Below are 26253 nucleotides of genomic sequence, written 5' to 3' on the forward strand. Positions count from 1 at the left end.
CGGCAGGTGCACAGCCCCAACAGGGTGCGGGCTTGGCGCCTTGAGGAAAGCCGAACTTCAAGCAGCTCCCCAGGATGCAAGGTTGCCTCCTTCCAAACTTCTTCGTCGCTCTCAAGCAGTCCTCTTCGAGTAGTTTGGGCTTGCGATTCGAGATGTTACAGAGACGCTGAGACGGGGGCATTGGCAAAATATCAACACCGTCGACAGCCGATTGCACCGCCTACTTCAGGAGTATTACCGTCTCTTCTTCGTTAGTCGCCCAAAACCGCACTTAACTCCCTTGTAATCTCCTTTTCGATCATTCGCCGACCTTTCTTTTTCTCGCGTTCGCCCGATCAAACCTCGATTCTCGGGTTTCATCTCTTCTCTTCTTTCAAAGCCACCCTCAACACTCGAATTGGGAGGCCGCCTTCGATTTCGTTGAGCGTTTTGACTAAGCCACAACTCACCATCTCCGGGTCACATACACCGCGACCCAACTACCGAACAGGCTCGTGATTCTCACCGTGGCTGGACAACACGAAAATCTCCCAGCAAGACAGGGATCAATTGCCCCTCGACACCGCCAGCCTCGCCACTTGCGAGACGACCGAGGCAAGCGCGTCTTGCTCACCACCATCGCCCCCCTAAGGCTGAGTCGCGTTCGTGACGAACGGCGACCCGCCCTCTCTCAGCTGCCATGGCAGGGCTGCCAAGCCAAGAGCCCAACGAGGGCGAGTCGGCTCCCTCTCGTCGACCGAGAGCGTAAGTATATTCCGGGTGCACACCACGCGACCTGTTTCTCACCGCTGCTTTCTCCGCCGTTGTCAAACACCAACCGGGACCTAACAATGTCGCATAGACCGACCATCAACATCGATACCACGGCCGTGAGTCCAGGTGTCACAGCCGAACCAGATGCCGAAGCTGGCTCTCAGCCTGTACCTACTTCTCCCGAGACGCACGCAAACCCGACGGACCCGACGGCAAGTTTAGACAAACGCAGTCTTTCCCAGAAACGACCTGAAGTGCAGGCCGCTCAGACCGCCGACGCGAAGGATAGTCGCCCCACGAGCCCGCACAATGTCATCAACCCTCTTTCGTTCCGCGGGCCTGCCCCGAGCCAAAGCTTTCTGGCCGTCCCAAACACGCAGCGATCGCGGCAGAATTCATTAACCTCGGGAGACGATGCCCGCTCCGTAACCTCCTCGCAAGGGGAAACCATGATTGGCGGCTCATCGACCGGCGAGAAGGGTAGCCCTCCATTCGGCAGCAGGTCCGAGAACCACCGGATTATGAACGATCAGGATGCGCTCAAGCCCGACCAAGGGAAGGAAGCGGACTTCAAAGTGGAAAACAACCCGTTCGCCTTCAGCCCCGGCATGCTGGGCAAGATGTTTGACCCAAAGAGCCTGTCCGCCTTCTGGAAGTTGGGAGGTCTCGCGGGAATTGAGAAGGGGTTAAGGAGTAACCGGACTACTGGCTTGAGCACGGACGAGACGACTCTGGATGGCACCGTTTCCTTTGAAGATGTCACTGCACGTGGTTCTTCTTCGAAGAAGGCGTTGACTGAAGGTGTCGAAACCTCGCCGGATCATCCGGGCGTCTCTCCGTCCTCGACGAAACATGAATCAGCGAACGAGTCGTTTGCGTCCAGGAGACGGGTTTTCCAGGACAACAGGCTCCCGGAAAAGAAGGGCAAGAGTCTCTTGCAGTTGATGTGGATCACCTACAACGACAAGGTCCTGATCCTGCTTTCTGCCGCCGCTGTTGTTTCTCTCGCTGTTGGTCTCTACCAGACGTTTGGCCAAGCACACGACCCCGACGACCCGAGCGTTGAATGGGTCGAGGGTGTCGCCATCGTTGTCGCTATCGCCATCGTGGTGTTGGTTGGGTCCCTGAACGACTATCAAAAGGAACGGCAGTTCGCGAAGTTGAACAAGAAAAAGCAAGATCGCTTGGTTAAGGCAATTCGGTCTGGAAAAACGGTAGAACTCTCGATTTTTGATATTCTGGCTGGCGATGTCCTCCTTCTCGAACCCGGCGATATGGTACCTGTCGATGGCATTCTTATTGAGGGCTTCAGCGTCAAATGCGACGAGTCGCAGGCCACCGGCGAATCCGACATCATCCGCAAGAGACCGGCCGACGAAGTATTTGCGGCCATCGAAAACGGCGAGAGTCTCAAGAAGATGGACCCCTTTATCCAGTCTGGCGCCCGCGTCATGGAGGGCGCTGGTACTTTTATGGTCACCTCTACCGGAATCCACTCCAGCTACGGCAAGACGATGATGTCGCTGAACGAGGACCCCGAAGTCACGCCCTTGCAGTCAAAGCTCAACGTTATCGCCGAGTACATTGCTAAGCTTGGCGGTGCCGTCGCTCTCCTCCTCTTCCTGGTTCTCTTCATCATATTCCTGGTCCAGCTGCCGAGGAAATACGCAGACTACACTCCGGCCCAGAAGGGACAGCGCTTCATCGAGATCTTCATCGTCGTCGTGACCATCGTGGTAGTCGCCATTCCGGAAGGTCTCCCGCTCGCCGTCACGCTCGCCCTCGCTTTCGCTACCACCCGTATGCTCAAGGACAACAACCTCGTCCGCCACCTCAAGGCCTGCGAGGTGATGGGCAACGCGACGACCATTTGCTCCGACAAAACCGGCACGCTTACCCAGAACAAGATGCAGGTTGTTGCCGGTACGGTCGGCACCACCCATCGGTTTGGTATCACGACTCGACCGGATCAGCGGGATTCTATGGAGAGAGACGTTGGCGTCCAGGAACTCGTCTCGACGCTTAACCCCGATGTGAAGGACCTTGTACGTAAATCGATTGCGCTCAACTCGACGGCTTTCGAGGGCGAGGCGGACGGAGAGAAGACCTTTATCGGCTCCAAGACGGAGACGGCGCTCCTGATCCTCGCCCGCGAGCACCTGGCCATGGGCCCCGTCAGCGAGGAGCGCGCCAATTCCAAGGTTCTGCACTTGATCCCCTTCGACTCTGGCCGCAAATGCATGGGTGTGGTTGTTCAGTTGGATAACGGCAAGGCGCGTCTTTACGTTAAGGGAGCGTCAGAAATCATGCTGGAAAAGTGCACCCAAGTTCTTCGCGACCCTTCAAGCGGGCTGGCCTCTGCCACACTGACCGAAGATAACCGCACGACTATCAAGCAGCTGATCGAGACGTACGCCCGGAACTCGCTCCGGACCATTGGTCTCATCTACCGGGATTTCGACCGGTGGCCGCCCAAGCCCACTCGCCGCCTGGGTGCCGAGAAGGATGAGATCGTCTTTGAGGATATCTGCAGGAACATGACGTTTGTCGGCGTGGTTGGTATCAAGGACCCCCTGCGCCCCGGCGTCCGCGAGGCCGTCCGGGACTGCCAAAGGGCGGGCGTTGTGGTGCGCATGGTTACTGGCGACAACAGGATCACGGCCGAAGCCATTGCCGAAGATTGTGGCATCCTGCAGCAGAACAGCATCGTTCTCGAGGGACCCGAGTTCCGCAACATGACCAAGGCTCAGCAAGACGAAATTATCCCTCGCCTGCACGTTCTGGCCCGCTCTAGTCCCGAGGACAAGCGTATTCTGGTCAAGCGGTTGAAGGACAAGGGCGAGACCGTTGCCGTTACCGGTGATGGTACCAACGATGCGCCCGCGCTGAAGATGGCTGATATTGGTTTCTCGATGGGCATCGCCGGTACCGAAGTGGCGAAGGAGGCGTCTGCCATTATTCTCATGGACGACAACTTCAACTCGATCGTCAAGGCTCTCAAGTGGGGCCGCGCCGTAAACGACGCGGTCAAGCGCTTCCTCCAGTTCCAGCTTACCGTCAACATCACCGCCGTGGTCCTGACCTTCGTCTCTGCCGCCCAGAGCACCGACCAAGAATCCGTCTTGACGGCTGTTCAGCTTCTCTGGGTGAACCTGATCATGGACACTCTGGCTGCGCTCGCTCTCGCCACCGATCCTCCTCAAGAGAACGTCCTGAACCGCAAGCCCGAGCGCAAGGGTACATCGATTATCTCGACGACCATGTGGAAGATGATTATTGGCCAGGCCATCTGGCAGCTGCTCATTACCTTCCTCGTCTACTTTGGCGGTGTCAGCGTTCTTCCCGGTCCCGATGACATGACCGATTCGCAGATTCACACCTTGGTTTTCAACACCTTTGTGTGGATGCAAATCTTCAATCAGTGGAAGTAAGTCAAACACCCCGAACTCATTATTTGCTTTGCTTTGTCTCTATGACACGTTTTGCTAACGGTATTCGCAGCAACCGCCGCTTGGACAACGAGTTCAACATCTTCGAGGGCATGTTCAAGAACCCCTACTTCATCGCGATCAGCGCCATCATGTGCGGCGGTCAGGTTTTGATTGTTATGGTCGGCGGCCAAGCCTTCCGCATCTCTCCCGATGGCCAGACCCCCGTCATGTGGGGCATTGCGATTGTTCTTGGTGTTCTCTCTATCCCGGTCGGCGTCATCATCCGCCTCATCCCCGACGAGCTCGTCGAGAGCCTAGTCCCGTCGTCGTGGAAGCGCAAGAGCGATTCCAAGATCCCCGGTGTCACCGTGTCCGACGACGATGAGCGCTTCACGGCCTACCCGGAGCCCCTCGCCGACGTCCACGAGGAGCTGGCCTGGCTCAAGCGCATCAAGGGCGGCCGCCTAAACAACCTCAAGTTCGCCATGCAACACCCCCGCGAGACCTTCCTACCTCGCCGGAGCCCCGCCCAGAGCCGCGATCACTCGCGGTCCAACTCGACCCACCGCCTACCGCAAACACCAACTAGGGAGGATAGTTTCGGCTCGGTTGTGGCCCCCACTCCTGATTCCCGCCGGCGCAGCAGGAGCATGCGCTCGCGGTCCAACAGCGCTCTAGGTGCAGCGACGGTCATGACGGGTATTGTTGCTGGCAGTATCGCCGCCGGGTGGTCGCCCATCGACCGCCGTGGCGAGCCCGATTTCGGCCAGTTCCCGCAACCGAGCCCCACCGGGCAAGAGTCGAGGAACCAACCCATTCTCGGGGAGCAGCAAGCCCTCTCCGACGAGCCGCAAGAAATTGGCGATGAGTCGCAGTCGGGCAACCAGAGCCCGTCTGGCGACGTACCCATTCTCAGCGTCCCCAAGCCAAGGTCACCCGCGACCCCCACTCCCAAATCGGATGAGTAAAATGTTCGGCACACTCATCGCCTGACACACACCATACCCCATCGGTTGCCTCAGGGCAATTTACGTCCGCCTCGAGCCAACCGACTCACGCACTGTCCATGATGTATACTATACTGTACAAATCACACGAGACGAGAGATGCAGCGCCGTTCTGGCATTGCATGCCAGGGGGAGGCGCGCACAGAGAAGTCAGAGGGGAGAAAAGGAAAAACGTTGGCAGAGTTACTGCCTAGTTTAGTGGAACATAGGGGTTGCTTGTTTGCTTGCAGGGCAGAAAAAGAAGACATAATGGCGTTGGCGGCATCATTACTCACTCACATTGGCCATGTTTTTTTTCTTCCGTTTTTGGCATGATTCTTGTTTTTGCTTTTACCCTTCTTGTCTGACTACCGCTTTACCAACCCACCCAACCAAGCCAACTAGCACTTGGAAATGGGATGAGGGCAACAGCGCTTTAGGGATTACGTTTACTATCTTGTTTTTGGTTTCTTTTCTAAAGGGCCCCTCTCTCTCGCTAAGGCACTTCGTTGAGTTTTGTTCTTCATCTTCTTGGATGTGCGTTGTTTTTGGGGGGTTTAATTAGGGGGAGAAGACAGAAAGTGGTTTGTTGATTGTGCCTGAGAGGGGAGAGAGGAGGGTAGGGTAACATGGGAAGAGCGGCGTCCGGTGACGATAAGATGGGTTAGGCGTAGGATAAGCTAGGCTAGGTAGGCTACCTAGGCATGGTAGTGAGGCGGGGGAAGGGGGGATGGAGGGGGGGAATGGGAGATGTGTACACCATCGATCGATCGTTTTAGCTTTTTATATATTTGCCCGACGTACATGTACATACGACGGATATGATTAGGGGAAATGTTACGGGAGTTAGATTTGAGTTTTTGTTACGTTGTGCCCCTTGTTGATGTTGACTGAACACTGGGTATGTTTGCCTTTTGTATTGGACCATGGTGACCGTAGTGACAACCATGGAATTACTTGTTGAGGCCGTCGCCGTTCCTCAAGTAGCCCACTCACACATCCACACCAAGCCCTAGTTTTCGGGTCGGTTCCTCGCCCTTGTTCACTCAAACACCACCTCTTCAATCTTGAACCCACCCACGCCCCTACTTGAGTTTTTATATATTCTAATTCTTCATGCTGTAGTGTAACTATCACCCGCCCGGTTCGTCACCCACTGTGCCGCTGAGCGTGAATGTACGTGTACGTATGCTACCTATGTGGAGCGGAGTGGAGTGGAGTGACTGAGCCGCAGACTCCCTGTATGTTGTCGAGTGTGCCTTGGTTTTGCTTACTGTGTGTCCATCATCACATCAACAAGGTTCGTTAGAACTGGCCTTGACGCTGTGTTGCACTTTTGAATCCAGGAAGTGGGTAGGTAGGTAGGTTGTCGTCAAGGTAAAAGGGGTGATGTTGTCATGGATTGCACGTGGTGGCTTGAGAAGACCGAGGAAGAGTGGGTGTTAAGAATAAGCTACTACATACCCCCCCGAAGATGTCGAAAAGGGTGAGTGGGTAAGGTGGGATGGGATGTTTGTTGGGCTTGGTGTTTGTTGTGCCGCAGGGCAGCAGCCCCAGTGCTCGGCGGGTAATCTGGACCGGGTGAGGTGAGCGTGAGGGTTGTTACGTTACGTTACGCGTGCAGTACGGTGTGGTACAATACAGAGGTTCATGGAATGTTCATGCTTGGGTCTTTTTACACTAGCTGGTAGTTAGTTAACTCGTACTCGCAATGCAGTCCAAAGCGGCGGATGGGAAACCATAAGACGGGCTTGTTAGGCGTGCCGGGCCCGGCTGGGCTGGGTTGGGGTTGAAGTTGCATTGCATTGCATCGAGAAGAAATAATTACACCGTTTACTTCTTGGGTTTCTTGGGTTTCTTGGGTGGCGCTGGCGCTGCTTGGGCCTCGGTCTGAGGTTTAGGATTCTTTGAGTTTTTTAGTCTGTCGGCGTCGCCGGGGGACGGGCAGGGGTGGAAAGGGGGAGTTATCCGGAACTGGGAAAAAGTTGTTAATGCCAATGCCGATGTAATCGCAACTTTTTTTCCCTCATATACACTACCTCAATCCGCCCGGACTTTGGTTTTTGAACTCGGGTTTCTGAGATTGGGCGTGCTGTGGCCATTACATAGCTCTGATCGAGTCCATTTGAGACTTTGTAGATTTTGTGTTGTATGTCGCGCTTTCCTTAACAGGCATCAGGGTGTTCCGGGTGTGTACGTAATTTCGCGCTGTATTGTACATAGGTCTTGCTCATGCGTTCAAGCTCCCACTGGATTACTTCGCCTGCCCAAAGCTTCAGTTTGAGTTTGACGTTCTTGTCGTCTTTCTACGGCTAGTTTCGCAACAGCTTACAGTAACGTGGACAGGAAACCTGTTGGCGCGAAGCTTGGATGGTTGGTTCAACGGAGGACTCGAGGACAGAGTACAGTTCCCCACCGAGGTTTCGCACGGTAATTGAGTTAGTTGTCGCCTTAGGTTGGGTTGAATAGCAATTTTGAACTCAACTGTCCTCGATGCTAGTTTTCTTCTCCTACCTACCTTCCCAGGTAGTATAAAAGGAGTCCCTCAGAACTTGCCCGTGTATTTGCAATTCCGCAACTGCCCAGAACATCCCTCACGTTCTCTAGTGGCCGGGCCGGCAATTCACAAAACGAGAACAAACGCTCTGAGATTTGTATCTTGTGCTCGCATCCCTAGCCTTCCACTCTCTCAGCCCCGATTTTGAACGGGCTCTTCTATTCTTCTCAGTCGCCACTGAACCACTTCAACTCAACCAAAAACCACAGACCACTCAGCCGCGCGAGCCACTCAACTCACGGCCCACCTCAGTCTCACTTCTGGCACTCTTTCCTTTTACTTTTTATCCGCTCTCTCATCCAGAGCCATCGGATTTCAACACACCGAGGGCTTTTTTGCGTTTTTGGTTCGGGGCTTAAACCACGGGCATTGCCGGTCGCCGACTTAGTGGTTGTCTTTTCTTATCGACGCGTCGTCGCTCTCTCTGTCTTATTACCTTTCTCATCTCACCTCGCCATCTGGGGGCCTTTCTCTCGTCTTACTCCCTCTTGGCGCTGCCTTTTCACAAGCCACCACACTATCACTCACCCATTCAACCCAACACGGAACCTTCCAACAACAACAACCCACATCACCAACCAACAGGCCAAATGGAGGCATCCCGCCGCGCTCCGGCCAAAAATGGTCCAACCACCAATGGCACCACTACAGCCAGAAAGTCGAGTGCGCGAACTAAAAACGCGGTCGATTATGATGAAAAGCGGGCTTTCGTAGAGCTGAGCGAAGAAGTCGATCCCGAGACGGATGGTGTTCCCAACTCGGGGCTCAATGAGCTGGAGGAACGCGTCAATGACCTGAGCGAGTCATGGGAGACGGAATCGTTGTTCCAAGACGCTTTGGAGGACTTGGCCGAAGATAGATTCTTCACCGATGGTAAGTCGAGTTTTATCCGTTGGAGTTTCATCCCGCCCAAACCACGTTTCATCGACGACAACTACAATGCAATGTGACTGACCCTTCTGCTAGATCCCGAGGCGTGCACTCCCGACGAAGCGACCAATTTCCGCCAGTTGCTGCGTTCCGTTGGCCCCTCCGTTTTCTGCGAGAGGACTATCGGCGCGGGCCTGGTCACGGCCAAGAAACTGTTGACTGCCTTTGGCATCCGGCCGCCTGCTTTCCTCGAAGGAGCCGACGACGAGGCCTACTACTCCCTTCTGAGTCTCGCTTTGAGCCGCGAGCTGTCCAAGCGGGCCAAGCTGCCCAAGTACAACTCGGTGGACGACGCGGCAGAACTGCTAAAGCAGTCCAACAACATCATCGTGCTCACCGGCGCGGGCATCTCCACGTCGCTTGGCATCCCGGACTTCCGCTCCAAGGGCACCGGTCTGTACTCCAAACTCGAGCATCTCGGGCTCAGCGACCCGCAGGAGGTGTTCGACATTGGCGTGTTCCGCTCAGACCCGACCATCTTCTACTCCGTCGCGCGTGACATCCTCCCAAACCACGACCGTTTCTCCCCGACGCACGCCTTCATCGCGCTGCTACAGAGCAAGGGCAAACTGCTCACCAACTACTCCCAAAACATCGACAACCTCGAAGCCAAAGCCGGCATCCACCCCTCCAAACTCATCCAATGCCACGGCTCCTTCGCCACGGCCTCCTGCGTCAAATGCGGCCACAAAGTCCCCGGCGACTCCCTCTTCGCCGAGATCAAAGCCGGCGACATCCCGCGGTGCCGCAAATGCGCCCAAGGCAGCCGCACCACTTCCAACAGCAGTGGCGGGCCGGGATCCCGCAAGCGCAAAGTCAACCGCGACGGCACCGAGAAACGCCCCCGCCGTCGCCCCGGCGACTACGACTCCAACTCCGACTCGGAATTCGACACCGGCCGCAGCACCAACACCAGCGCCACCCCGACAAACTGGTCCGTCGGCGTCATGAAACCCGACATCACCTTCTTTGGCGAAGCCCTGCCGGACGAATTCTCCCGCCGCCTGACCGAACACGACCGCGAAAAGGTCGACCTCGTCATCGTCATCGGCACTAGCCTCAAAGTCGCCCCCGTCAGCGAAGTCGTGCCCTTTTTACCGCCCCACATCCCCCAGATCTACATCAGCCGCACCCCGGTCTCCCACGTTAATTTTGATATCGACCTGCTGGGCGACTGTGACGTTGTCGTGTCAGAACTATGCCGTCGCGCTGGGTGGGATCTGAAGCATGAGATGGTACCCGAGGGGCAGGTGATCAAGACGGAGGCGGCGGAGGGTTGGGCGAGTAGACATGTGTTTACGCAGGTGCATCCGCCGCCGGCGCCAGCCCCGGAACCGGTTAAGTTGTCGGTGGAAGACGGGGTGGACGGGGAAGGTGGGGAGAACGGGGAGGGGAAGAAGACGGAGGAGGAGGAGAGGAGGGAGCGGGAACGGGAGAGGGAGGCGAGGAGGGAGAGACGGGAGAGGAAGGCGTCATAGTGTCTTCTCGTGTTCTCTTCTACCTTTCCTTTCTTCGCTGGGTCTCTTTCTGTTCTGTATCTCCTACCTTTGTCGAGTCGTCTGCCTGTCTACCTGTCTGTTACCGGGGGGTTTTCTTTCCTAAGAGGCATGAGACATGCACTTTGATACCCTATTTTGTCATGTTTCCCCCCTCTCAACCAACCCTCTTTCATCTCATTTTATCGCCCCTCTATCTTCATTGTCAACTTCAACTTGGCTTCGACCTCACCCCTCCTCCAGGAGGAGGAACCCCTGCTTAATGACACCACGAAGAAGAGGCAGGACAGGACGGACGCTCATACCGAGCGAGTCTCTCAGCTCAAGTCTACGATGGACCTTGCCTTGTTCGACTATTCCTGCTTCCTTCTTTCCTTTCTATTTTCTTTTCTCGTTTCCCTTTCTCATTCAACCGAGGTTTACGCTTCCCTTCAGGGAGTTGGGTCGGGCTGGTTTTGCAGGCTGGGTCGGGTTGTATCAGCCTAGCCGAGCCGGGGCGTATGAAGAACTTTACTGCGAGCATTTTGACCGCAACGAGGGACGATGTTGCGATGATGGCCGTTTTGCTACGGTTGTTAGCCATGGATGGATGGATGGATGGATGGATGTTGGGGGGGTTTGTTTTTCTAGAGTTGATGTTATTAGGGATGGGTTTATTAGCGATATTTTGGTAGATGATGGGAAGGGTTTTTGTACTGTATGTACATACATGTACCGTACCCGTTGTGATGAATTTATGTTGTTGACCTGAATTATTTCCCAACGTATCCACCCTCCTGACTTTTCTTTGTATTAATCCTACTGACTAATTGTGGAATGGTGATGATGATGCTGTGTGACTCTTGCTGGTGAACGTTGTAGCATTCATTGAGCTGAGTTGCCCATTTGCTGTTATCTCCGTTTGGTTGGTTGCTTATTCCATGGCCTTGAGTAGTCTGCGGGGATGGAATGATACCCGGTCAAAAATAGTACCGCTTTCCAAGTGGCTTAGGAAAGGTGAAACTTGAGAGGTGAACGAGTTCTGCCGCAGTACTATGTATAATATAAGGCCGAGGCCAGGGCTAGTTCAATCCTGCCTTACCAACACGCTGTCATCCGGGGTATCTAAGCCTTCATATCCCTTAGTCTGGCCCATGGCATAATATCTTGCCCTTCAACTCCATTCCCAAACAGCAGAGCATCGATGTAGCGTATTGGATGTAGTGTATTCCATGATCATCAGCCCCCCATCAGTCCATTATCTATGCACAGTAGAACCCCCCCAAACTAACCAAACCCCCACCAACACCACCCACCCAGTCTCCCCCCTCCAACCCGCGTTATCGTACGTAGCCCTTTCATTCATAACCTCACAACAAACTCTCATATTTATCCAACCCCGACCTTTGACCCTGTCCCTGTCCCTGTCCCTGTCCCTGGCCTTGCCCAAAACCCTGATTTTGTTTCTGCTGTTGCTGCTGCTGCTGTCCCATTCCCATCCCCATCATACTATTCATACTCGCACCCGCACCAATACCCATCCCCATCCCCGAGTTACCCCCCCCACTCCCCCCCAACGAAGCAAGACTACTCATATTATTACCCAACCCACCACCGCCCAACCCCCCAAAAGCAGGCGTCGACATCGTCGTCGTGAGTTGTGGTCGCGGCGCCTGTGTCGGTTGTTGTGTCACGCCCGGCGGAGGAGCCAGGCTGAAGCTGGAGAAGGCGTTGTTGGAAGTGCCGCCGGTTCCGGTGCCGGTGCTGGCGCCTGGGGGTGGGGGGAGTGAGAAAGAGGGTGTTTGGTGGGTTTGGGTTGGGGGGGATTGTCGGTGCTGCTGCTGTTGTTGCTGGCCGAGGGAGAGGGAGGTGAAGGTGGATATGGGTTGTTGTTGTTGCTGTTGGGTTGTTGCTGGGGATGACCAGAGGTTATTACTGTTGTTGTTGTTGTTATTGGTGGTTGTTGAGGCCGCGCCCCAGTTGATAGATGTGGATGGTGGTGAGAGGGGCGTGGAGGATAAGCCGGCTGTTGGTTTGGAAGCGGGTTGGAGGGGTTGGGAGAATTGGGTAGCGGTCGGCGCGATGGGTTGGAAGCTGGCAAGGTCGGGCGTGACTGTTCTGAAGCCGGGCTGCTGGGCCTTGACGGCTCCCAGCTTGCTCGCCGGTGTGGCTGCCGGGGCCGCGGGAGGAGTGGACCAGGAGAAGGCGGCTGTTGGGGTGGATTTCCGGCTGCCGGAGGTCGGGGAGGTGAGCGGTGCGTTGGATACCACGTTGTCCCACCCGGAATCCATGGGATTGGTCGTCGAGGCACCGCTGGGGCCGCCCTTAACGAGGGACTCAAAGTCCGTCTCTGTGGCCCCGTTGGCGTCAAAGGACGCGCCGGCGACTGGGCCGAAGGACATGAAGTCGTCTTTCAGAGCGGTCCCGTTGGCATCACCGCCGGACAGTTCCTGCAGCTTTTTGGTCTGTTCATCCTCCACCCTGCTCGAGAGGGACTTGATGAGTTCCATGAAAGCCTGGAACTGCTTGAGGTCGAGAAGCGGGCCTAAGCTCATGCTCCAGAGGATGGGGAGAATCTCCATGGCAACGAATTCGGCGTCGGCTACCCTACCAATCACCCGTAGAGCGTTGAGCGCAGCCATCATCACCGCGGGTTCCTTGGTTTTGATGGCCTTGATCAGAGGCACGATCTTCTCTTGCATCGTGAACTTGTCGAGAGCAGTAGACGAGGTCGCCTTCTTCTTTTGCGGAGCCAGGCCATCCAGGCCGTCATCGCCGCCGGAGTCGTTGGAGCCCCCACATAGTGTGACAAACGCTTGCAACCCCCTGACCTTGATGGCGAGGCTATTGGTTTTGCTAAAGATGGCCGCAATCACGGGGAAGAGTTCATTCTTGATGGTGCTAAAGTCAAGCTGAGGCAAGACTGATGGGAGACTACGGAGTGCCGCGTCCACGAGCGAAGGAGTTGGCGCTTCTAGAGCGTTGAAGATGATGGGCAAAACGTCTACAAAGCTGTTAGAGATATGTCACAGGACGTAGGTAATATTTTGAACTCACCGTCCTTGAACTCCTTTCCTCCGCAGTTCTCCCCAATGACAGGGAGCTGTTCAATCACAACCATCAACCCAGCATCGCGAGCTGGGTCCTTCTCCTGCGTCTGTTTGGCGTTGGTGACAAATATCTCCTTGAGGCTCGGCCGAACTTTGTCCCCAAACGCCCTCTTCCCAGACGGCAAGAGCTCAATAATCTTGAAAACGTTATGTAAGATTAAGGAAATGAGCTCCTTGTCCTTTAGTTCATCGAGAAGCGCGGGAAGCAGCTTTCTTTCCATTACCGACTTGGGGAATGACGGCAGCACCTTCATCAGGCCCCTGAGAAACTGCGACTTTTCATTGGGCGTCTTGGCCGGGAATGCATCGAGGAAGCGGATGGTGGAGACGAGGATGTTGTTGAAGAACTCGCTCTGCTGGAACTCGCCCGCCGTCATCCGTTGCGCCGGCCGTCGTGTGATGAGCCTCGGTAAGACGTGGTTGGTGAGGTCCTTGGGAAGCGGTCGGGAGGAAAGGAAGCTGTTGTTCGCGTTCGGGATGCTTTGAGAGGACTGGAAGAGACGTTGGTAGGCCGAGAGACTGCCGTTGGTCGAGAGGGGGGATTTATGGGGAGAGTTGTACAGCGAAATGATCAACAAGCCTAGACTGAACATGTCCGCGGATGCGTTTAGGTTATTGTCGATGACGAAATCGGGCGAGGTGTAGTCGAGGTTGAGTTGTACGGTTCGAGGCAGCGCGGGTGTGTGTCGGAGCACCTCTCGTAGGTTGATGGGTTGGATGGAGCTGCTGGACGTCGAGTTGTCGAGGGGCCCGCAGAAAGATAGCCCGCTCAGCTTCCAATCCGACTATGCCGACATTGTTAGCCTACTACACAATACCCTTCTCGGAGGGGAAACAACTTGGGACGTACCTTGCCATTAATGAGAATGGCATCCGGTGTCAGATTACCATGGACAAGACCAGCATTGTCATGGAGAAACTCCAGAGCCTTGCTGACTTGCAATAGCCCTTTCTGAATCTCCAACTCATCGATCTCAAGCTCCCTCCTCCTGCGGTTCCCATCCGCATCCTCCGTCACATATCGGCTTGTCCTACCCCCCGATCCTCCTCTTTCTTGATCATCCTTCTCTTGCAACAAGCCCGACAGCGAAGCCGTCACTGCCTCGGCCATAAACTGCAGACCCCCGCCTCTTGTTTCCTCGACCGGCTCAACCACCTCCAGAATGCCCGGATGTCGCAGCTTCGCAAGGGCGGAGGCCTCCTTCTTCAAGCGCTCAATCACGGCGTCAACGGCACGCTTGAACTCGGCGACCTCGGCGCGGTTCATGCCGCTGCGGTGGGCATCGAGGGATTTCTTATCGAACACGAAGACGGAGCACTCCTTGCCCGTCTTCTTGTTCTTGGCCGGGTAGATCTTCCATGGCCCCGCGGTCGACGTAAGCGTGGTCGAGATGGTGTAGTTGGACGTGATGTTTGTCGACGAAATCGACTTGAGCGCGTTGGCGAACATGACGGGCGGAACTCTCAAGGGGTGGTTATCATCGCAGTGGTCCGGGTTGGGCGATGTTTACGCCGGGATGGCTGGTCACGTTTGTCGTCGTTGTGGTCGTCGATGTTGGTTGTCAGCCCGGACTGGGCGGGTCGGGTTGTGGAATTGGGGGATGGGGTTTAAAACATTCGGAAATCAATCGAATACACATAAAGATGCTGGCGCTAGATTCAACCCAGAAGGCGTGGGTCGTCGGCGAGGCCGAACGTTGGGACAGATTCCGCGCGTCTTGACGCAACTTTTGGAGTCGCAGCTCAAGGCGCAGACCAGGGACGGAGCTTGGCAGGTTCCCAGGGTTGGATTAGCATTGTGCCCCTCCATTGGCTGTCCTTGGCAGGCATTTCCGGATCAAGCTGCTAGTCGGACTATGTACTGATATCTCTGATTGAAAACGGGGACACCTTTTCTTGAACAAGAGAAAACTGCGAAATAAACCGTGCGAATTCGATCTGCTAAGCAATAACCCCACGAAGTCCTGGTGCTTTACACTAACGAAGCCCAAGACTTCCGATCGCGCTCGCTCCATCGCATTAAGTCGGTTTGCCACGGTTCATGATTCTCCCCGAGGGCACTGACTAAACATCGAAAGCCCCTGGCAGACTGCAAGGGTCCTGAAGGAACGCAGGGACCCCAGGGTTTAGGCCCGCGCTGATTGGGCCAGCCGACGACTCAGGGCAAGCAGTGCGCTATCGTGCGACTCCGATTGCGCTCCGAGAATTTGGGCATACGGGACATATCAGAAAGCTTGCCGTTTCGGGCTATCGTTTCGGGCTGTTGTTGGCAGATGTGACTAACTCTACCTTTTTCCCACTAGCAACACCTTAGTCCCCGCTCCCGTGTATTTGATCCGGCTCCTCTGCCGCTCGTGAGTGCGCATACCGTCGATTGGCACTTCTTTTACCCTTCTTTTTCTCGAGTTCTCTCCCCCTCCTCCTAGTCTCTCAACCACCCCCCTCCCACCGCAGAGTGAAAACCACAAGATGATGCGGCGACTCCTCCCCCGCTGCGCTCCTCGCGCGGCGGCCTTCGTTGCGCCACGGCGGGCACCTGTTAGTTTCTTCCAGGCGGCGCGCCAGTACAGCATCACCCCAGAAGCGGCATCCGAGATCAAGACCCAGGATATCGACCCAACCCAACTGGTTCTCAACAGGACATCCAAGCCTAAGCCGCTGCTCAAGTCTGAGGATCTGATATTCGGGCGTAACTTTACCGGTATGGCTCTCCGCTTGTGCCTTACGAGGGTGTACCTTTCCAGGGAAACGGAAGAAAAAAAGAAACAAGCAACATCCACTAACAATGTGCTCCCAACAGACCACATGCTCACCATCGAATGGGACAAAACCACAGGCTGGGCCAAACCACACATCGTGCCCTACCAAAACCTCTCCCTCGACCCCGCAACCTGCGTCTTCCACTACGCCTTCGAATGCTTCGAAGGCATGAAAGCCTACAAAGACAGCGCCGGCCAGATCCGGCTCTTCCGCCCGGACAAAAATATGGAGCGCTTCAACAAATCCGCCGCCCGCATCGCCCTCCCCAACTTCAACTCCACCGCCCTCATCGACCTCATCGCCCAATTCACCAAACTCGAAAGCCGCTTCATCCCCGAAGAGCGCGGCTACTCCCTCTACCTCCGCCCTACCCTAATCGGCACCCAAAAAACCCTCGGCGTCGGCCCGCCCGGCTCTGCCCTCCTCTTCGTCATCGCGTCCCCCGTAGGCCCTTACTACCCGACCGGCTTCAAAGCCGTGTCCCTCGAAGCAACCGATTACGCGGTGCGCGCCTGGCCAGGCGGCGTAGGCGACAAGAAGTTGGGAGCCAACTATGCGCCGTGCATCGTGCCGCAACGCGAGGCCATGAGCCGCGGGTTTCAACAAAACCTCTGGCTATTCGGCGAGGAGGAATACGTCACCGAAGTCGGCACGATGAACTTCTTCGTAGCACTCGTCAACAAGCAGACCGGCCAAAAAGAACTCATCACCGCGCCTTTAGACGGGACCATCCTGGAGGGTGTCACGCGCGACTCGGTGCTGTCGCTGGCGCGGGAGCGGCTGGAGCCGGAAGGGTGGGAGGTTGTGGAGCGCAAGTACACGATGCGGGAGCTGGACGAGGCGGCGAGCGAGGGGCGGTTGATTGAGGCGTTTGGGGCGGGCACGGCGGCTATTGTGAGCCCTGTGCGGGCTATCAGCTGGCGGGGGAAGCTGGTTAGCTGCGGGCTGAAGGAACATGAGGAGACGGGGGAGGTTACGATGAAGATGAAGAATTGGATTGAGGCGCGGCAGTATGGGGATGATAAGCATGAGTGGAGTTATGTGTGCTAGTAAAAAAGTGGCTTAAGACAAAAAATGGGAAAAGGGGGTCGAGGAGATGATACGGAAGCGTAGATATCTGTGTTGGGTGGCGAGCGTTTAGATCTTGTATATAGCGTGGGGGTAATGTAACGGTCGATGAAATATTCTGCTGGAGCAAGCAGTACGAGTGACACAACTTTTCCAGCTGACTTCATTCATAAACGGCCGGTAATCCGATGTCTCATAACCACTGTTGGACCTACTCGGCGGAAGCCTCTTTACTCGATCCTCGATCATGTTCATGTCCATATCCTCCCCAACAACAACAAAGAACTCAAGAGCCAAGACAGGCAACGGCGATGACTCAGAGCAATATCAAACGAAGGGAAATCAACAAAATAAATCATATGCATCCATCTATGCGCGACGGGAAGGTTTTAACATCCATGTGCTTGCAAAAACCCCCGCTTCTCCAATCCTCCTCTACAACAGACATCACCTTCCTCTGATTCCTCCTCTAAGGCCCATTTCCAACATCCCCCTAGCTCGCCTCTAGAATGAATCTACTTGGGCTTGTTCTCAGGGTGAGGGTCCTCCAAGATCCCCTCAACCTCCAGCCTCCTTCTGGCCTCCTCCAAAGCCCACGTCTGGATCCTGTTTTCTATGTTAGCCCTTGCCAACCCACATCACCGGACTCACACCACCGACAAACCCCACCCCCAAAAAATCCCACTCTCTACAAACCGCGCGAGAGAAGAAAGGAAAAAGAGAGAACAAAGAAAAACTCACGAAGTATCAGGCTTAAAAGCATAAGCAATAGCAAAAACCCCCAAGCTCCCACAAAACCCAAAGTAAAAGATATTCTCCCACCCTTCATTCTGATACTTCTCGCCCGGCCGCACGCCCCACAACCAGCCCGTCGGCGGGTCATACTGCATGCCGCCGCCGGCGCGACGCTGCGTCGTCGAGAAGAGGCGGGAAGAAGCCGTCTTCGTCGTCGTAGTCGCGGATCTTGTCGCGGATCTTGTCGCGGCAGCGCTCGCCGTTACGGCGAGGCGGGCTGTTGGGCGGAGGGCGCTCATTTTTATGTTTATTCGGCTTTATTCCGTCCCGTTTGCTTGTACCGTCGTGCTTTGCTGGGTGACTGGTCGGTTGGAAAGAGAAATCAGTCGATTTGAGATCGGCTCTCAATTGAGCTAGTTGATTGAGAGAGAGTGACTTTTGGTGAGTCGGCAGTGCGAGCCGCCGGCAGGTTTGAGTGGAGAATGGTTGGGGACTGTCTTCCCAAATAACAACCGAAAAACGAACCGCGACGGTCCGATACGGTCGGCGTTGGAGGAGGTGGTGGGTGGGTGATGACAGTGGGGGGGTGGTGATGCGTGTTCGGAGGTCGAGCCGGCCTGCATTCGAGCAAGGCAGGGTGCGTGCGAGCTGCAAGAAGTTGGTTGGGTGTTGGCCTAAGTGGAAGATCACGTGAGGAGAGGGGGTTGTGGGGAATGCCATCTAACCCCAACCCTCAGAGCCTCAATGCCGCAGTACGTTACACTGTAGCTTATTCCGGGATGGCTGTCGGCTTGGCGCTTGGCACAACCGGTCGTGAACATCAACGCCGTTAGTTGCCAACATACCTTTTGTTGTTGTTTGCTGTTGAGAGTTTGGGATCAACTCCGAACTTGTTTTCCCAAAACTACGGCGTTGCAAAAGGCCCTGAAGACATCGCATTTCTATTTCTGCAAGCCTCTGCATGACATAACCTGACAATTCAAGGAATAGCTAACTACAAGTAACCCCGCGTAGACACTCGACTTAAAAGCTAAGAAGACACCGCAATATCGTCCAACCCTAAGATCTAGCAAACATATCAATATCAGACCAGCCCAAGCTCGGCATTGACCTTGACCCATAAGAAATCGCAAACACAGCGCAATGGGATAACGCAAAGCTAAACCAACCCCTCCCTTCCCCCTTAACTCTGCTCAAGATGCACTATTACCCCTCCCCCTCAGTCTCAAATGTAATACATCGAGTTCACCAAATTTGGATGCACCCTGCGCGCCGCCACTTCCGCCTCACTCGCGGTGGTCGTTACGCCCGATCTCGATGACATAACCGTCTTCGTGTCTTCATAGAATTCGCTCTTGTGCACACGCGCGCGCGTGGCGACGAGGTCGGCATAGTACGCGGGTGGGCAGATGCTCACGGCCTTGGTGGCGCGCCCGTAGGCATAGCACATGTCATGGGTTAGCTCCTCCAATCGATTGGCGGCTTGAGCGCCGAAGTTGGCTCGGAAGATCTCGTCGACAAGAACGGTATAATGGGCCGGACGGGCCGTGCCTGTGTGAGCATCGAAGGTGGTTAGCTAGTTAGGTCGTAGGGCCGTAGGGCCGTGGAGAGAGTTCAAGTTTGCGTGTGAACGTACCTTGGAGCGAGGCGTGGGCCTGCAAGAAGAAATCCCAGTGGCGCACATTCGTCACGCCGCGGTCGACAATGGTCCCCTCCTTCGGACTCTTGGATCTAGGGTGCATGTGGTTGCGGTCGGTCGGGTAGAAGCGCGTCTGATGGCGCTTGACCGACACGATGAGTGTGATCGGCGGCGGTTTAACGTTGGCCGCATACACGGCGCGGCAGGCGGCGCGGATGTGCGGCAGCTCATCGTTGATGACCATGCTGAACTGGCCCTCGGATACGCCGTCACGGAAGATGATGATGTTGTCGGGCAACCGGCCGGCGTTATTCCTCTGCCACAGCCGGATCCTCCCCTTGAAGTTCTCGACAAACAGGTTGTCGTCTTCTTTCTTGAGATTATTGTTGTCATTGTCGCCTGAACCTTTACCTTTGTCGTCTCCGACCTTCTCCGACCGGCTCTTTTGCTCCCACGCCACGGCCGGCCACTGGGCCAGATTCTCGTCCAGACTCGACACCAGGCCCACCAGACTGGGCGCGTTGTCGCTTGCGCCCGATGGTAGGTTGGTTGGGTGGGTGACGTCGTAGCCCACAAACATCGTCTTGGAAACGAGCTGGGTCTTGTCTTGGACCCGGTGGTTGGCGCCCCCAAACTTGAGGTTGACCTTGAGGCCAACGTTGGCAAAGTACCCTTGCTGGCCTTTGCCCTTGGTGATCATGCTTTGTTGGACGCAGACGGTCGCGATGCCCGTGTGGACGTCTCCCACCTTCTTCACGTCGTTGTAAAGGGTGGCGTCCTTGGAAGGAAGCAGCACCAGAACAAATTGGATCTTGCTCTTGGCGAACGCCTCGAACCTTTTCTTCAGATCCGCAGGGCTACCATCCGAGGTCTTGTAGCCGGCGGCCGGAGTTGGCGACATGTTCATGTTGACTCCCATGTCGTTCCGGAGGAAACGGCCAAACGAAGCGACAGCCTCCTGGGGAGACATATCAAGCCTCCCGGTCTGCTCGTGAATCACCAGATAGGTCCAATTCTTGATCTCGTCCCCCTTCTGCCACACCCGCAACTTTTTCATGAGCCAACCGCCGTCTGTGGGCGTGATGTCGAACGGTGAAGATCCCTGCTTGTAAGTGACGAATGGAGGAGTCAGCTCGCGACCCTTGACCGTGACCAGCTGCTTGCCGACGTCGAGGCCGAATTTGTCCTGGGATATTCTTGTTAGCACCTGCACCCGTATTCTGGCACCGAAGTGGCCGAGATAGCGAAATGGGTACTCACAAGCAACGTATTGCCGTCTAGTTTCAGCAAGGCTCGTCCCGCCGTCGTGATCGACTGAGCGTTCTGGGGAGCACTCCGGCACGCAAATCTGATCATGGAGTCCGCCTCAGAGGGCGACAGCCTGGCCTTCAGCGGCTGGCCGGGGAGAAGCGTGCATTGCTCGGCCACAAAGTAAATCGGCTTCTTTGATGTCCCGACGTTGATCAGCGGGAGGTTCGGGTTGAAGTTGCTGTTTTTGTATTCTGTTCCAGGGTCGTTAGAAATGGACGGAAGGGACGGGGTACGTTGTGTCAGCGGTCACTTACTGCTCTTATAATAGTCTGCAACCGTCACCATCGTGTTTGCCTTTAGGCCAGGCGGGGGAGGCGAGGCCGGGGGGGGCGCGGCGCGCAGGAAGAACTGGACCGTCGCCGGCGTGCCGAACCGCTGCTTGGTTGTGAACTGAGGCCCCTCTCCCTTTGGCTCGCCACCTCCGTCACTCCTCACCGCCAGACCGGCCATGCCCCGGTCGCTGGTCAAGTACTCGCCGGGCCTGTCTCCGGGTATCTTGCATCGGATCCGTGACTTGGCAAGGAACCTGTGCAGCTTGTCCAGGTTCCGACGAACTTCATTATTAGTGTCTTGTCGGGGTCCGCTTATGTCCGTGAGACCGAACCGCTCGAACAACTTGACGAGGGCGAACTCCTTGCGGAACACGCCATGGGTGACGTTGGTGTTGAGGAGCAGCCGGCCGGTGGCGGGACGGACACTCTGCACGTAGCCGCGCAGAATATCGATGAGTGCTTGTTGGTCATGCAGCTCGGCACCATCTCTCCTGCCATCCACGGCAAAGAACCGGCTGCGGCCGACTGCGGCCGTGCCCGCGTCGGACCGGGGCCCGTGGCCAAAGACCACTCCGAGCGAGTCAATTTCGGCGAGATACTTGGGGAAAGTCCCGTCGTTGTCCCTGTCCTCTAGGCTGAGAAGGTGGCTGGTGAGGCCCCTGATGTCGATCGAGGTTGGTCCGTCGAAACGAACATACCATGTTTCGGTTTTCCGGGGGGGCTCGGCGAGCGTAACCATCTCGAAGGAATCCTCTGAGAGCTTCAGCTTCTGGAGCGTGATCACCTGTTGCTTGTACTCGGTCGCGTAGGTGGGATTCCCCTTAAGCTGCTTGAGCGCGAGCTCGATGATCTTGGCCAGCTTCTTGCCTTTGATCTCTCTATCGTCGGCCTTCTTAGTGGTGGCTTCCATTTCCTCGCTCTGGGACAGCTTCTTAGGCATGACCCTGACGTCGTACCGGTACAGATGATCGACCTTGCTCTTCAGCATGAAGTAGTTGGCCCAGAGAATAATGGGCGTGCCGTTGGTGCCAAATGCGGGACGCTTGGGCAGCTGCGTAAGCCCAGACTGCGGATCTTGGATCGTGAGGCGAGCCAACGCGGTCTCGAGCTGAGGACCTGGCTTGGCTTGTGGTGAGATGCCATGCTTCTTCATCCACGCATCCTCAAGCTCGGTGACCTTAACGTCGGGCTGTGGGACTTGGCCTGAAGGATCACTGTAAACACGCGTTGTCAGTTCGGTCATCATCATCATCATCATCATCATCATCATCACCACCATGGAACGCAAAGGGAGACTCACGTAAAAACGTCCGGACCACCACCACCTCCTCCACCACCACCCCTGAATCCACCGCCACCACGACCACCCCTATATCCACCACCACCTCCTCCTCCACGCCCTCCACCGCGTCCACCGCCATCATATCCACCACCACCACCACGACCTCCACCGCCACCGCCTCCTCCACCGCCGCGACCACGGCCTCCGCCCTGATATCCGCCGCTTCCATACCCTCCACGACCACCACCTCCACGGAACCCATCGTTACCGCCCCCACGACCACGCCCACCACGGCCGGACATTTTGGCTTTGAATGAGGCGGTCGAGTTGTGTTGAGAGTGTGGTTAGGGTTAGGGTTAGGGTCTGTCTTCTGATAGAGCTGGGTCGAGTCGTGACGTAGGTGTTGTTATTGTTGCTGCTGATGGTTTTGTAGCCGCTATTGCAGCCCGTAGATGTGTGTGTAAAAGGGGAAAGAAGGGAAAATGAAGAAGGTGAGGTGAGGAGAACGAAGCGGATGAACAAGGCAGGTCGGGAAATATACCCGTTCGTTGTCCGCTGGTCGCTGTGCTGACTAGCGATTGATAGGTGGTTTGTGGGTTTGTTGTTGATTGGTTTGGTCAGTGGTTTGGTGCGTTCCAAGTACAAACGAAAACACTAGAAGGAGAATGTTTCGTTTGCAAAAACAGAACGTCCAAAAACCAAAAAGAACCCGACCTGCGGAGGAGGGGTGGCCAAAATGGGAGATCTGAATGTGCCCCGCGATTATGCCTTGCCGAAGAAGTTGAGAGGAAATGGGAAAAGGTTGGCAAGGGTCGCTTGCTTTTCTCTCTTGGGTGTCCAGTGAACCAAAGAGCAACAAAACCTGGCAAGGAAGGACCACAAGGGCGTGTGAAGAAAGAACAGAGATATAAACACAAAAGGAAGCAAGGTACGGTGGTGAAGTTGAGGACGGGCGGGAAGGAGGCTCATAGGGAAAGAAACTCAAGAAGGACAAGAGCATGGGAGCACAAAGCAATAGATCCAGGGTAAGATTGGGCATTCGTTTGCCTCAGCAAGCCGACTCCAGTGTGTTGTGTCATCGAAAGTCAGGCACCAATCTGATCTTTGGTTTGGTATAGTAGGCCTCACTGCATTGTACAAGGTTGCCAAAAAATGCCCCCGAGCCATTCCGTTCAGTTCCAGTTCCATTTTGTGGAATGGACTGAGTTAGAGACTCCGTCTATGAGAGGACCGTGAAGAGCGGCGTACGCTTTCCACCCATGTCAAGCACGAGAGGCCAAGCTCCGGGGTTGCCGTTTTGGGAAGTATTGGCGGTGGGCCTCAACCTCGCTGCAGCGGTGACCACGGAAACCACGTCATGGCTGCTTTACACCCTCAACGCTGTCGTCGGCCTCAATCGCCACGGGAAGTCTTTTCGTGGACTTGTCCCTGGTTTGCCTGGCTCACTCCTACTTGCTCTCACCCCGCTGAGAGAGAATCAAAAGCTCTGCGAGACTCCAACATCAACTATGGGCAAGAGAACTGGACGACCGTTGTTAGTTCCATCACCTGGTGGAAAGCGCCAAGGATTCACGGCTACCAACATGATGAAAACGAACCGTAGCTCACTGGGCGTTCATGCATCGACGTTTTGGTGGAAGACATGGGTTCACAGCCATTTGAGCATCTTTGGTGTAACGACAGCCCAGTGCATCATTGTAAGAACCATTGGCCCAAGGCGAAGGATATGTTCACGCTAAATACTCAGCTCTAGTCCGCATACTAGAATTTACTGCAATTAACCATATGGGAAACAATGAGAGTAGCACGTGAGTAGTAAAAGAACCTGCAAAAGTTGTCTCAGATCGGCCGGCCCGTTCCTTCTAGTTCCCGTTATTTTCGCCGGGCTCCTTCCTACTGGTACATAGCTCGTACCTTCACTTTTTAACACATTATCCCAGCTGCTATCCGGCTCACAGTGCTTCCATCCTTCCTTCCCGCTCTGTTATCTTCCATTCCTGGCTTTCCTCGAGTTCTGTTTCCGACTTTCCTCAACTTCCATCTCAACTTTCCGATTGTCCTATTTCCCTCTTTCCACAAATTCCATCCCGACCTTCTTCATCTCAAGAAAGCAAGGTCGATAGTTGCCCATTTATCCTCTGCTCTTTCACATCATGCCATAAGGTACACCTGGCTCGAGCCTGGCAAAAATTCCATTCTCATTGGTATTGAGCCACCATCTGCACCTTCCCTGCTGTTTTAAGTTCTGCACGATGTGCATTGTTTCTGTCAAAGGGCCGCCAACACGGACGGTTAGGTGGATCCTGGCAACTGATAAAGCTCGAGAAGCGTCATGTGGATAGGTAAGGACAGGTTGGTTGAGGATGCATACCCGAGACAGACACATGGGGGCGAGCGTTGCGCAGGACAGGCATCAGGTATGGAAGAGAGAAGATGCGAGCAGTAAGGTTTCCCAAGACTGTTGACGCACATGTATATTGAGCGGTGTTGACTTATATACTGGTAGCCTTTCAAGCAACGACGTCATCTCCCCTCCAATTCATTCCATAGTCCCCATCCACCCCATTCTCATGATTGATCTCACTCCTGCTCAGCCCTCTTCCTCTCCCACCTCCCCTCACTCTACTCCCATCAACCCCCCACCTTCTCCTCAACCTCCTCACCCTCCTCCCCGTTCTCCCCTTCCTCCTCACCCTCCTCCCCCTCCTCACCTTCGCTCACCTCCCCCTCGCTCTCTTCCCCACTCTCTTCCCCTTCCTCGCTATCCTCCGCCTCCGCTGCCCGCCTCTGGCGCTTGATGTCGTCGTCCAACATGCGCCGGGGCCGCACCGCTCCAGTCGTCTCGTCCCGGATCCAGACGCGCGGCCGATGCGAATGGTCCCGATCCCACCGGTAGTAAGCCGGTGGGATGATCCCCGTTCCTTTGGGCTGGCCGGCGGTCTCAGCCTCCATCTGGGCGCGGGCGCGCTGCCGGAGTTCGTCCTCGGTAGGGACCGAGGCCGTGTTGACGAGCAGGAACGGGAGGGGAGACAAGGCAGGGGTGCGGAAATAGCCGAAGCTTCCGGCTATCTCGGGGTTTCGGCTCCAGCCCGACCCCATAGAGGCCGGGCTGAAGACGGACGAGGCGGAGGCTGATGGCGTGCAGGGCGGTTGTGTCAGCCGCTGCACGGGTGTGGCCAACACCGAAGGGGAGCTGATGCGGCCACGGCGAGGGGTCGGGGGTTGGGGCCGTGCGGGGGGGGGAGCGGCGACGGGGGAGGTGCTCCTAGCCCGCTTGGGTGCGGGCCGCACCTCGTCCCCCGTAGCGAGATCATCTTCGCTACGGGGCCTTTTCTCCCGCGGGGAGGGGGAGTTGTCGGACTCCCCACGGGCGGGCTCAACTTCCCCGGCAGACGAGTCGACTGCGGGGGAAGATGACGGGACGGGGGACTGAGCGTCGGCGGCGGGCGGGGAGGAGGCCGCGCCGCGGACAGGCATGATGGTTGTGAACTCCATGGTCGTCTCGTACCCGTTTGGTGAAGAGTGACGGAACGACCGATGAAGTTCAGATGTGATTGTTTTGCTGGACACCGAAGTGACTAGCGAGGAAGAAAAGAGAGTAAAAAAGGCTTGTCGATATAATCCAGCTTGGTAGGCTGGATATAACGACAGGAAAGGAATGGAAGCGTGTCTGGTACGGCGAGTGACGATCGATATAAGAGACACGACTGATACTGAAAGAAAATAGACGGTTCCAAGGCGGGGGAGAGCCATCCTATTTATACATTTGGATTCCTGCCCTTTCCTCCCATTGTTCTTTCCAGTCGGGGAACCTTAGAGGTCGCCAATACTCTACAGTTGGCAGGACGGGCATGTTGGGTTCGTTCGGGAACCTTACAACAGGAGCGCTCGGGCGACGGTGCACGCCGGGGCAGCACTTGCAAACTTCCATTTCGTTCTAATTT

At 55.7% G+C, this 26253-nt stretch overlaps 7 protein-coding genes across 7 annotated transcripts; 3 read left to right on the forward strand and 4 right to left on the reverse strand.

Annotated features, from left to right (window-relative positions):
* Nucleotides 1-679: 679 nt before the first annotated feature.
* C8A04DRAFT_31323 (uncharacterized protein) lies at nt 680-5152 on the forward strand (the record flags this gene model as incomplete). The annotated part of the gene is made up of 3 exons (XM_062781723.1): nt 680-744; nt 842-4180; nt 4255-5152. The coding sequence occupies 3 exons, from the start codon at nt 680-682 to the stop codon at nt 5150-5152; spliced, it is 4302 nt and encodes a 1433-aa protein (XP_062634487.1).
* A 3165-nt stretch (nt 5153-8317) lies between these two features.
* C8A04DRAFT_39349 (SIR2-like protein) lies at nt 8318-10135 on the forward strand (the record flags this gene model as incomplete). Its single annotated transcript, XM_062784554.1, has 2 exons — nt 8318-8600; nt 8694-10135. The coding sequence occupies 2 exons, from the start codon at nt 8318-8320 to the stop codon at nt 10133-10135; spliced, it is 1725 nt and encodes a 574-aa protein (XP_062634488.1).
* A 1367-nt stretch (nt 10136-11502) lies between these two features.
* C8A04DRAFT_39350 (uncharacterized protein) lies at nt 11503-14692 on the reverse strand (the record flags this gene model as incomplete). The annotated part of the gene is made up of 3 exons (XM_062784555.1): nt 11503-13136; nt 13190-14027; nt 14093-14692. 3 exons carry the CDS (start codon nt 14690-14692, stop codon nt 11503-11505), a joined length of 3072 nt encoding a protein of 1023 aa, XP_062634489.1.
* Nucleotides 14693-15711: 1019 nt separating this feature from the next.
* On the forward strand, nt 15712-17052 carry C8A04DRAFT_31326 (uncharacterized protein; the record flags this gene model as incomplete). The annotated part of the gene is made up of 2 exons (XM_062781724.1): nt 15712-15943; nt 16043-17052. 2 exons carry the CDS (start codon nt 15712-15714, stop codon nt 17050-17052), a joined length of 1242 nt encoding a protein of 413 aa, XP_062634490.1.
* A 533-nt stretch (nt 17053-17585) lies between these two features.
* On the reverse strand, nt 17586-18104 carry C8A04DRAFT_39352 (ESSS subunit of NADH:ubiquinone oxidoreductase-domain-containing protein; the record flags this gene model as incomplete). Its single annotated transcript, XM_062784556.1, has 2 exons — nt 17586-17676; nt 17812-18104. 2 exons carry the CDS (start codon nt 18102-18104, stop codon nt 17586-17588), a joined length of 384 nt encoding a protein of 127 aa, XP_062634491.1.
* Nucleotides 18105-19030: 926 nt separating this feature from the next.
* C8A04DRAFT_14336 (ribonuclease H-like domain-containing protein) lies at nt 19031-22611 on the reverse strand (the record flags this gene model as incomplete). Its single annotated transcript, XM_062778052.1, has 6 exons — nt 19031-19356; nt 19442-19813; nt 19850-20630; nt 20705-20946; nt 21010-22241; nt 22328-22611. The coding sequence occupies 6 exons, from the start codon at nt 22609-22611 to the stop codon at nt 19031-19033; spliced, it is 3237 nt and encodes a 1078-aa protein (XP_062634492.1).
* A 2329-nt stretch (nt 22612-24940) lies between these two features.
* C8A04DRAFT_31329 (uncharacterized protein) lies at nt 24941-25804 on the reverse strand (the record flags this gene model as incomplete). The annotated part of the gene is made up of 1 exon (XM_062781725.1): nt 24941-25804. The coding sequence occupies one exon, from the start codon at nt 25802-25804 to the stop codon at nt 24941-24943; it is 864 nt and encodes a 287-aa protein (XP_062634493.1).
* Between the last annotated feature and the right edge of the window lie 449 nt (nt 25805-26253).

Source organism: Dichotomopilus funicola, assembly GCF_033296635.1.
Source record: "Dichotomopilus funicola strain CBS 141.50 unplaced genomic scaffold C8A04scaffold_64, whole genome shotgun sequence".
Lineage (NCBI taxonomy): Eukaryota > Fungi > Ascomycota > Sordariomycetes > Sordariales > Chaetomiaceae > Dichotomopilus > Dichotomopilus funicola.